The following is an 11,418-nucleotide window of genomic DNA, read 5'->3' as shown; positions in this document are numbered from 1 at the left end:
GACAACATTACCGACATCTACAAGTGCAATGGACGATTTCAAGCCAAGTGATGATGGGAAGAGGGAAATATTATTTACACCACAGTATGAACCCATCCGCATGAAGCTATTGACTCACTTTGTGTGGCTGTGCCAAAAAAAGAAAAGTTCACAACATTTCCACTTTGGGGCGGTAGTCTTTTTATCTGAATAAAAAAATATTAGAGAAGGAAACAGTGTAAACAAAGGTGCAGATGAGGGTCTGTATGCCCCACCCAGTTATATTATATGTTACTCAATGAATATAGGCAATACAAATGTTTTAATCTGAATATATACTATGAGTAAGCGTACAAATAAACAGTATACACAAGGTGCAGTATACACAAGGTACCCCAACTGGCATGATATACAGATCATACAGATATCATATTGTAATAATTGTAATTGTACAATACATATACATTTCCTGATATCCCATTCCTACTTCATCCAATCACGAGGGCTCCACACTGCAAAAATGGTCTGACAAAAATAAGAAATAAAAATAAATAATGTGCTTGAAGTTGAAATAAGTAAAAGAATCTGCCAGCAATTTAGGCTTGGCAAGAAATAGGTAAAGAAATATCTAGGGCTCTCTCTCCTGATTGAATAAAGTGAGAACGGGATACCAGAAAATCGATTTTGTGTTTACTGCAGAGTGGAGGGACTGGGAGACCCATGTTACTGACCAAACTCTATATCAGTGATGGCTGTCAGAATGTAGAGCTATTGAACGCTTATTTTAACAAAGAAATACCACTTACCTTTAAGAATGCTAGAAGAAACAAATTAGAAGACATTCCTTGGGTTTTAATTACCTTCAGTAATTTTATTTATTGGTTTGTTTTAGATTATACAACATCTAGCACACATTTCAATAAGCTATAAAATGTAAAAAATAAACATTTAGACATTTTCTTTTTACCATCAAATGTTGTTATTAGTAGTATTGGGAAGTGTCCTCTCCTAAAGGCACTCTGACAAGGCACAAGTATTCAAGCAATACAAAAAAATAATAATAATAATAATAATAAACAGCATTAATATCGCACCAGTGATAATAAAACTTTATCACCATTATGTGGTAAAGGTTAACAGAGAGAGTGCAGGCAGAGGGAGGGAAAACACTAATATGTGTGTGCTATGTGTTCAAAAGAGTTGACAGCCATTTCCTTTTATTAAAAACCAACTGATGTTTAATTAGAGGTCACCATGGAGATGTCCAAGCGAGGGCCAATCAGATCTTAGCCTTTTCTCTGGCTTGCGTCAGTGCTTTGTGCCAAAACAGGCGAGAGAGAAAGTGGGTAAAAAAAAAGGAAGAAAAAAAAAGAGAAGAGTGAAAGCCCAGAGCTAAGCCTGGGTAGTACTGTTTCTTATGTTAGTAATTTTCTTCCCAAACCCTTTCATTAAAAACATACAAGACAACAAGAAAGTGACAGTATAAATATTCAGTTTACAATAACGTGCAACTGGATTTTGTAACCCCCCCCCCCCCCCCCAAAATAATAGTTTCAACTCCTAACCGTGCATTCCAAACTAGTCTGGGAGTCTGACATTCTCAATTCCTATTAGGAGAAATGCAATGGAATGAATGAATGAATCAACTGTGACCGTTCCAAGAGGCAGCCATCCGACATCATGTCAACATACACTATAAATTGTAAACAACATTGTTTTAACATTTCATCTCTAGAAGACAAAGCCAGATTCTCATTCAACACACAGTTCCTGGACGTATTGTGCTCAGAAAGCAGTCACACAAACGGCAGCCTCTTGCGAGGGGTCCATAGATCTCCCGCGATTAGCCAAACTATATAGCTCATATCTATGGTTTCTCCCTCTGTATTTCCCAAAATGGACAACTGGAACACAGAGGTCTTAATTGCGACCTCCTACCCGACCCCTGACTTTGAGTGGAACGCGGCATAACAATACAAAAACAGGCATAACTGACCGTTTTCACGGCGGCCATAGGTGTTCACACAGTTGTAACCGTAATAACGTTAATTGTGGTTTTGTAACATTTCGGTGTGCCTGTGCTGGCCTTCCGGGCCCTGGTGTTGTGCTGACTGACTAGAATGGCCTCAGGACGCCTGCATTTTAGTTTTAGTTTCATTTACTCACACACGTTTAAAAATACATGTGCCTCCAATGCACTCCGGCAGTTCACCATCAAGAAGACCGAATTGCAGTGCAAAATGCTAAATAACAAGTCAAAATATTTAGATAGATGGAACACAACCATATTATTTAACATTATTAGTTAAACCTGTGTCGATATGACGCATAAAAATGGCCGCTGTGACAAAGGTCTAGTCTGAAAGACGGTGGGTACGTTTCATTAGTCATCAGTCCATTAGTCCTTCCTCCCCTCTGCACTTGGTAATAAGTAATTCATCACAACTGAAAACCCATCTGTTTAAACTCTCATATTCACTATAACCTGTGTCACTGTTCTATACCCCCTGCTGTTTGTTTGTTTTGTTTTTAACCTCGACTTTTAACTGCCTTGCTTTGTTTTTATGATCTGTATAAGGTGACCTTGGGTGTTGTGAAAGGCACCCCCAAATAAAATGTATTATTATTATTATTATTATTATTATAAGTAGCACCATACAACACCTGGAGTGGCCACTTGAGGAGGAAGGGGGCAGGGTACGAGGGGGAGTGGGTAATTTAAATGCAGACAACAGGGGGTTCAACAGGGGCAAAGTACCGGTAATTACATCCGACATGGAATATTATAATCATCTCGATATCGTTATTATTTTCACTTGTATACCACTTGTTTCGCTGTCGGTTCTCTCACGCAGGCAACAGCAAAGCATTCTGGCTCAGATGTGCCTCTGACTGAGTGCATCATTGGCGACTCGCACCCAGAGCCCTTGAAGGGTTAACCTCACAGAGTTCACAGTTTTTTAATTCTTCAGAACTTAAGATGGCAGCAGCCAGCAGGGATCCATGAGCAAATGACTAATGAAACGGAAACCCCACTTTTGTTCTCTTAAGGCTTTGTTCGGTAATTGGCATCCACAAGTACCAAAAATATCCCCCCTCATCACGCTTGTGCAAAGATCACACACTGTGTGACTTTTGAATCAAAAGACGCAGATGAAGATTTCCAGCATGACATAATACAGTGACTACTAACTACTGAATGTTCAAAATACTGTCAACATTATAGATAACACACAGTATCTCTTCAGTGTGGTAAGAACTCATCAATTAATACTTTGTGCAATCCAATATTGTTCCCTCACTCGTACAATCAAATAACCAGCATTCTTACAAATATTTCCAAAATAATACATTACAGTCGGATTGTTGGAAATGGTATGTAGACCTGTTAAGCGTCACTTCTTTTTGAATGAAAATCTGCCCACTGTACAATCAATGGTTGCTCAACAGTAGTCAGAGCTATAACCTCCCATCAAGGTAAGGATAACATAGTTATCAATGGCAGTTGTTGTTGTTGCTGTTGCTGTTGCTGTTGTGTCACACAGACTGTTGTCAAATCTATGAAGAAATATAATTTGACACAAACGAGCACCATCTCATGTGGATGTGTCAAAGTCTTGGAGCGTGCTACTATCAGCGTTACAAACATCGTAGTAATATCCATTGTCCTCCTAATATTAGCATCAGCATGGACCGAAATAATTCAACTGGATTTAATTACAAATTCTTTTTTTTATTCACTAAATTTTTTTTACAATCGTCTCTGTGACAACTCATTTCTTTCTTTAATTTTTTTCCTCTATATACAGTAGTGAGGTCCTCATATAAGCCCTCTTGGGCTTCTTACCTCTCCTGCACATTGTAATTATTTTAAAAATTGTAAAAATATATTTAATGTGCAAAATAATAAACTAAACAAAAACCACAGATTGAATTGTACTGCTATAAATAAAAGCCAACAGCAGTAACTGCACGAGAGAAATTACTTCAAGTGTTATCTCCCGTCTCGCCAAAAAGTATTCTTGGTACAGAAGTAGGTGCTATATGAAATATAATATATCATATAAACACTGTGCTACTTTTGTGCGAACAATAACTTTAGTGGGAGAGGGGATACATTTTGAAGTAATTTTTCTCTGTCACCAACTCACCATTCACAAAGGTTACTGCTTACTGTTCAACTTAGTAGAGCAGTGTAGTTATTGCTCGTCTACTGGCAGTCCTACGAAATCTTTTTTCTCCAAGATTTTGATTATCCAGATGAAACATGAATGCGGTTTCCGGTTTGATATTGTACGTTACTCTGTCCACACGTCACTGAAACTGAAAGTTTCATTATCTTGTGTCTGCATACGACCACAACATTTCAATAGGCTTATTTCCCAACGAATCACAGGCATAGCGGGTATCGTAACTGGCGCATGCAAGGCTGTTGCAATATACAGTCAATGACGATACAGTTTTGACAGGCCAGTGTTCATGTTGAGGGGGTGCTTCAATCACACTCAATTTCTGGAAGTGATACTCCTATAGCTCGAACATTTACAGTCAACAATTACAGAATCATTTAGTGAACTATCCTACTAAGATAGACACTTACAAATACCTTTAATTATGAAGATACTAGCGTCTAATCACATCTAGTTTTACTGTTGTAGAAAAATAAATATATATTTCTGTTCAACTCTGAATTAAGGATGGGAGGGGGGGTTCTATGACAGAATCGCAGCTTGAACTCTACATTTTGTCTGATACAGTACATTTCGTGATTGTGATTGGAACTGGGGGTTGTTAGTGCTTTTGTTGTGGTAGAACTGATATTTTCTCTCCTTTTTTTAGACCATTAATGTCTGCTGTTGAGATTATGCATCTCTATATTTGGAGAGACCAGGCTAAGGTTATTGCATAATGTCTTCCTCATCTATGCATTGTCTGTGGGTGAAAACGCCTCTACACCTGTACATCATACAAAGGCTGAAACGGTGTGTTGATAAATTGCTCTCAAATAGCACTAGGTATTTCATTTATGTCGGCCATTCAAAAACAGACCGGAAAGAACTAGTCGATTCGACTTGAAGATTCCCTTTAGTACTATCCGACAACGGAGAGCAACTGAAAATGCCCATATCTAAATTATACTATTATAATGCAGTACAAAAAAAATGGTAATTCACTGACGAGAGGTCTGGAAGAAAGGCACTGTATATATAGATCAAGGTGCCGTATTCTTACAACGTCTCGCAAATCCGTTATTTAGACTTATCTCGGCCGTCGAGCAGCCGCTTCACTTTGCTCAACATGAAGGCCGCGATGAGCGCACAGGAAACCACACTGACCACATACAAGCCCACGAAGAGCGCCGCGTCGCCATCGGCGTGGAGGCGCGAGTACAGCGTCCGGCGGCCCAGGTAGTCGATGTGGGACGCCTCGATCTGACTCAGGGTGCAGAGGACCAGGAACACGTGGAACAGCTGGTGACTCAGGACCAGGAAGTCGCAGCGTCCGGGGAAGCAGCGCTCGGGCAGAGGCTGCGTGAAGAAGAGGACGCTGGAGAGGAAGAAGGCCACCTGGCCCACGTGGAAGTGGTTGGCCGGGTCTTTGCCCGCCGCCGGCCAGGCGAGGAGGCGGTAGAACACGGGGCTCATGTCCCAGGCGTAGGCCACGGCCGAGGGCACCACCTGGCCCACCTTGCGCACCCAGGCCGGCAGGGTGTGGTTGCGGTACTTCCCGTAGCAGCACCCCAGGCACGAGACGCAGCTGAGGACGGCGGCGACGGGCATGAAGATGCCCCGCACCTGCCCGTGCAGGTTCTCCTCCACGGCGTAATAGAAGTGCACCACGGCGCTGCCGTACTGGTACTGCGCCACGCCGATGTAGTCCAGGAAGAAGAAGGCGTAGTGGCAGAGCTCAGACTTGCTCGCCAGCAGGTGGGCGATGACGCTGTTCACCGTGTAGGTCAGCGAGGACAGAAGCAGCAGGAACAGGGGCCACGAATGGGGGTCCCCGCGGAAATCCACGGTCTCGGCCAGCTGGCCGAACTTGGCCAGGATCACCAGCCCCCCCACCAGGTGAGTCCAGATGTTGAAGGTCTCGTTGTGACGCCGGAAGAGGGACAGGAGATAGTAGCGCCAGCTCTGGTGGAGCGGCCGGTAGCCGGAGTGGACGTAGCGCTCGCGGAAGAAGCAGGGCACGTCGCTGTCCCTCAGCGTGCCCGGCATGGAGGGCGCCGCCTCGGTCAGCATCCTGGGCACCTGTCTGATCTGCTGCAAGTTGATGAACAGGCGCCCGATTCTCTCCATAACGATGGTTGCCATGATGATCCGTCTGTAGCAGTAAGGCTGCCGGCGCCAACTGCCGGGTTCAAGCGACGGGTAGCTAAAATAGGGCAAATACCTCATGAGAATGGATATAATATAGCGGTACATTTATCATCCAGTGACACACGCAAAAAGTACTCGTTTTTATAACCAGTCAGATATGACAAATATTGTAGCAGCTCTTTGTTCATAATCATTAATGAATCAATTCATTCATTAAAGTCATTCATTAACGTAATGAGGTTTTTCAGCCAGTGACCTCACCTGACAGAACTCTTAGGTATGGGAAGTCAACGACATTCCTTCCAAATTGCTACGCAGAGCTGCCTCTACACTTGCCTCCAAAACAGCACACTCCTACGCAGAGGAGATTTGTACCAAATCCAGACGTCCGTAACCAAATTAGTTTCTGTCTAAGGAAACCATACATTTATGGATCATCGTCGTTTCCATGGACACACAGTGAATAAACAAGGCTGTGCACAGACACCATGAAATAAAATTATTTGACTTTTTCGTTTCAACTAATCTTCGGTTCTCATTTATAAAAGAGACTAAAACATATGGAAGGAACAATAATATGATATTATTTATTCAATATGTTAAGGGGAAATAATATGAGTATCACTGGTTATATACTTTAGGGGAGACTGGGGTTGGTTGGCACAGGGGTTGGTTGGCACACAGCTATTTTCTGACACAAAAATGTAACATCAAGATGTTTGCCCTTTTGATCTGCACTCATCTGTTAAAACGTCTGAAAGTCTGACTTTCAGTTTTATAGTATCAAAAGTATTTATTTTCTTTTTTCTCCTCGCCAAACATATTATAAAACGGTGTTAGATAGTGTTGGAAATGTATTACTTTCAGTTAATATCAACTACATTTTTATATAAGATTTGAGAGTCTGTGATGAGTGACTGGCTGATATCGTGACTCCCAGTGTGACACACTAATGTTGGTTGGCACACAGATTTTGGGGTCGGCCTGAACCCCCCCTTGACCTCTGACCTCAAGATATCCAAGTGAAAATGGGTTCTATGGGTAGCCGCGAGTCTCCCCTTTATATAGACATGCCCACTTTATGCTAATGTAGAATAAAGCAGGAAGCCGGACGAGCACTCTCAGGTTTCGACATTTTAATTGCAGCCGGATACAGACATGTTTCAGAACAAGACAGTGTTCCGGCGGTTAGGTGGCGTAGCGGAGATTGCGTTCGTCACCAACCCCGAAGCTGCGAATCCAGCTCACAGCTCCGGGGTTGTCACCAGCTTGGCTGACCGTTCACACTAATACAATTGGCTGTATTAGAGGGTGGGAGAAGCTGGCGGGGTGGGTCCGGGTCGTTGTAAACAGCGACTCCTACAGTTCGGTCGGGGCGCCTGCTAAGCGCGGATAGGACCTGAGTGGGATAGTGTGATCCTTCCACACGCTACGCCCTCTCAGGGAGGATCCGCGCTGCCAGGTGAAAAGAAGCGGTTGATTGGCTGGACGTGTGTCGGAGGAAGCACATGATAGCCTCCACTCTCCCAGATGATCTGACTGTGGGGGGTAAGTGCGCAGCGACCAGGAAGGGATTGGGAATTGGCATACGACTAACATTGGGATGGGAGAAAAATCTGAGGAAAATGGAGGGGGAAAAAGATTAAAAAAAAAAAAAAAAAATAACAAGTGTTCCTTCTTCAGTGTTGATGGCATTCAGACTATGTGTACAGGTCTATTCAGAGGCTTTCCTAGGTTTCTGAGTCATTTCCAGAACAGAAGTGCTGGTGCAACCGGTCTTATTTGACATGCCCTGGGTGGGAGTTGAACCCCGGTCTCCGGCGCCGCGGGCGGCATCGCAGACCACTATACCAAGAGGTGAATTCCCTCCTCCTTGGTAATGTGTCTGGCCTTTTAACTCATTCAGAGCCACGCCCCTTTGACCAGGGGAGGTCGGGGAAATTTGCGAACGCCTAAACTATATTTTAAATTATGGCTATGGGTCTAAAACACCCCTCGCTTATCAATGACTTGCTTGCAGTCAACATGTATGAAACGGATTGTTTTTTCATTGGTACATTTCCGTTTTATACCGTTTTGAATACGAGTATATAGTTTTGGAGATTTTGGAGAATTCCAGAGAAATCCGCGATAATAGCCCTTTACTGGAATAAACAAAACACGTTGTCATTTTTCGGCTGATTCATGAATCGTTTTCAAATAAACGCTAGATTATCGATAGTATATGTGTACTTATGCACGCTAGAGAAGCGGGCTGAAAAATCGATTATCCATGCCGTTGATACGGCTAACGTTACGCACACACACACACGCGCGAGCTGCGATGGCGGTGATAGGAACATCTGATTAAGACTGGTAACATAGAGTCCTTACCTCAGATCAGATGTTCTGCAAAAAGATTAATCCAATTCCTGATCGCCATTCCAAATATTGATCGCATTTATTGATCCAACGTTATAGCACCAAAACACATAATCGAAAGCTGCTCCGAGCCTCCCCAGTGAATCTGGTAACATACTGCTTGCCCGAGATGGGAAAACCCCAGACCGGAGTTTTTCTCTGATGCACAGTCCCACCCAATCCAATCCAATGATGTGCAATACCATCCGGGAGACGATAGGCGGCGGTATTTGCCCTTTTCGAGCTCAGACCCATTCCCAATGATAACGTCAGGCTGGATGGATGAAAAATTAATGGATATTGCTAATAAAAGAAATAACGATTTTTTGGCACTCAACGTATAACGAGTTAACCCGACTAATCTCGTGGTTGGCACTGAATGGGTTAAGGGGGAGTGAGTTTACTTGCAGTACCGCTACGTGCCACAGTCACTTCACAACACATGAAGTCCATCGTGACTGTGGATATACTTGCGGTACCTCCGTTACACTGGCCATCCAATTGCCGAAAAATGCAATTCTTAAAGAAATCTCTGAACTAAAGATAATGTTGTAACTGTTCATATATATTTTATTTATGTTAATTGTTAATGTTTTCTCATTCTTTGTTTGAATTAAATGTTTAAATTATTTATATTGCTTGCTTCATTGTTTTGTAAATATAGCATTTTAACAGTGTACCAACCAACACTATAAAATGCCAATACACAGGGTTGGGTGGCACAAGTCAAGTGCACAACATGACTTTAATCATGAATCACTTAATTTTAGAAAACATTTGTGGACATTAAAATGTGTTTATGTATAGATGAGACCTTAAACTTTAATTTGCTGCTGGTTAGAATATTCTCACATAAATGATGCAAGAGTAATACGGCAGAGTGAAATGTGGGCCAGCCAGCCCTCATCACCTCCACTTCCTCTGTGAGTAGAGCTGCTTGACAGTGGAAGTTCCAACTACAGTAAGTGAACGTCATCCAGCTTTCTGCGTAGGAGTGAGTGTGCATTCCTTCCTCTCTGAACTTGAAAATGAAAATATGAATCGAGTTATGATCTGCCAAAGCCAAAGGATGGTCATTTTGAGTGAACAGCCAGAAAACAGTTACACGTGTAGCCTAGACCTAGACTATGGGCAGATCCTCAACATTAACATCTGAACAGTATTTGATTATTATACCAGGCTGTATACCTGGATGATTTAGAAATGCCTGGATGATTTAGAAATGTAGCCTACTAGGCAGGCTGTATAATACATTACACACACACACACACACACACACACACACACACACACACACACATTTTCAATATAGCCACTCATGAAACATGCTTTATAATCAAACACTGATTACAATCAAGTTTGAACTTGAAACTGCACCCTGCCGCTGTGTGGCTGCTCCCGTTAAAACTCTTTGGGCTGCTATAGCATATAGGCAAATAATTATACATACCAAGATCACAATCTTCCTCTTGGGACCATCGGAACACATGCGTCGCTTGTTTCGGGGCTGCTGCTGCTGTCCCTCTTGGAGAATGCCCCGGGGCTTGTCGCCTCTTCCACCGGCCGCAGATCAATGAACTCAACGGGGTAAAACATGTGTGGAGATGATCGCAGCCCGCAAGGTGTCAGATGACGAGGAAGAAGGAGGCGGTCGTTTACAGGAATGAGTCCATATTTGACTGGCAGGACTGGGCTTACTGGATGCCAAACTGTATACCGGTGTGAGATGTATTTATCTTGAAGTCAAAGGCCAAGTGCGTAGGACTATTTGTTTTAGGTCCGTCTATCCGTCTCCAAAACCGCGCCCCACTGGGGATGACACTACAGACCGTTTCTTAGAATGTTCTATGAATTCTATCACTATGAATTGAAAATGGGGGACCCTGCATCCCATTATTAACAATTGTGTGTATTGAGCCGTACTGTATTGTACCCATTCTGCAATCTGTTAAATAAAGTTTTCATTAATTCATTAATTCATTCAGAAGGTGGAGAGGGGAAAAGGTGCTACACTGACTTTTACTCACATTGGCTACTTTGCGCCATTGAAAGGTTTGCATTATTATTTTCTACAGTAGCAGGAGGATCGACTCGGGTCCAGAATGTGGGCGTAGGCTGTGGAAGTGGAACATTCTTTCGCGTTTGGACTGGAATTTATGATCATGCACAGACATTGCACAATATCCTCTAGAAATGTACCACTGGCAGTGAATGACCTACATTTTGAATTGTGTTTGAATACTAGAGAGCACATCATTCATTTGCTTTAGTTTAAAACATAAAAACTGGGCAGCTAAGATATATAAAAAATCGGAAATGAAAATGAAAGTTGTCCTGGCTGTGATTGCCAAAGTATTTCCTATCCACAAAGGTTATACCAAATTAAAATAGCCAGCTATTAAACAAAGGCCTCCTTTGTTGATTGATTCATAGACAATACAAACGGGCATATTGCATAATGATTTGGCCAGGCACCATGGGCACATTTGCCGCTGAACGTTTTACTCTCTCAGTCTCTAGCTCTCTCTCTCTTCTGAATCGATGTAGTGGTTTTCAACCTTCCCTTTTCTTCAGGGTACTCGCATTTTCTGTAAAATATTCTTATGACCCACTGATTTGGTACATCGTTGTGTAGGTTAAGGTTAAATGTATCCTGTTTTGACAGATAAACTGCCAGCCTGCATAGCTTCATTCAACATGTATATTTTTTTAAGGAATT

General features: G+C 42.5%; 1 protein-coding gene across 1 annotated transcript; it reads right to left on the bottom strand.

Annotated features, from left to right (window-relative positions):
• Nucleotides 1-824: 824 nt before the first annotated feature.
• On the bottom strand, nt 825-10,284 carry paqr7a (progestin and adipoQ receptor family member VII, a). Its single transcript, XM_084312590.1, has 2 exons — nt 10,150-10,284; nt 825-6,354 (listed from the first exon to the last, which is right to left on the bottom strand). The coding sequence occupies exon 2, from the start codon at nt 6,291-6,293 to the stop codon at nt 5,229-5,231; it is 1,065 nt and encodes a 354-aa protein (XP_084168716.1). The 5' UTR covers nt 6,294-6,354; nt 10,150-10,284; the 3' UTR covers nt 825-5,228.
• Between the last annotated feature and the right edge of the window lie 1,134 nt (nt 10,285-11,418).

This window comes from Notolepis coatsorum (assembly GCF_963971535.1).
Source record: "Notolepis coatsorum genome assembly, chromosome: 4".
Classification (NCBI taxonomy): Eukaryota; Metazoa; Chordata; class Actinopteri; order Aulopiformes; family Paralepididae; genus Notolepis; species Notolepis coatsorum.
Note: the sequence above shows the minus strand (reverse complement) of the source record. Positions and strands in the feature narration are given on the sequence as shown.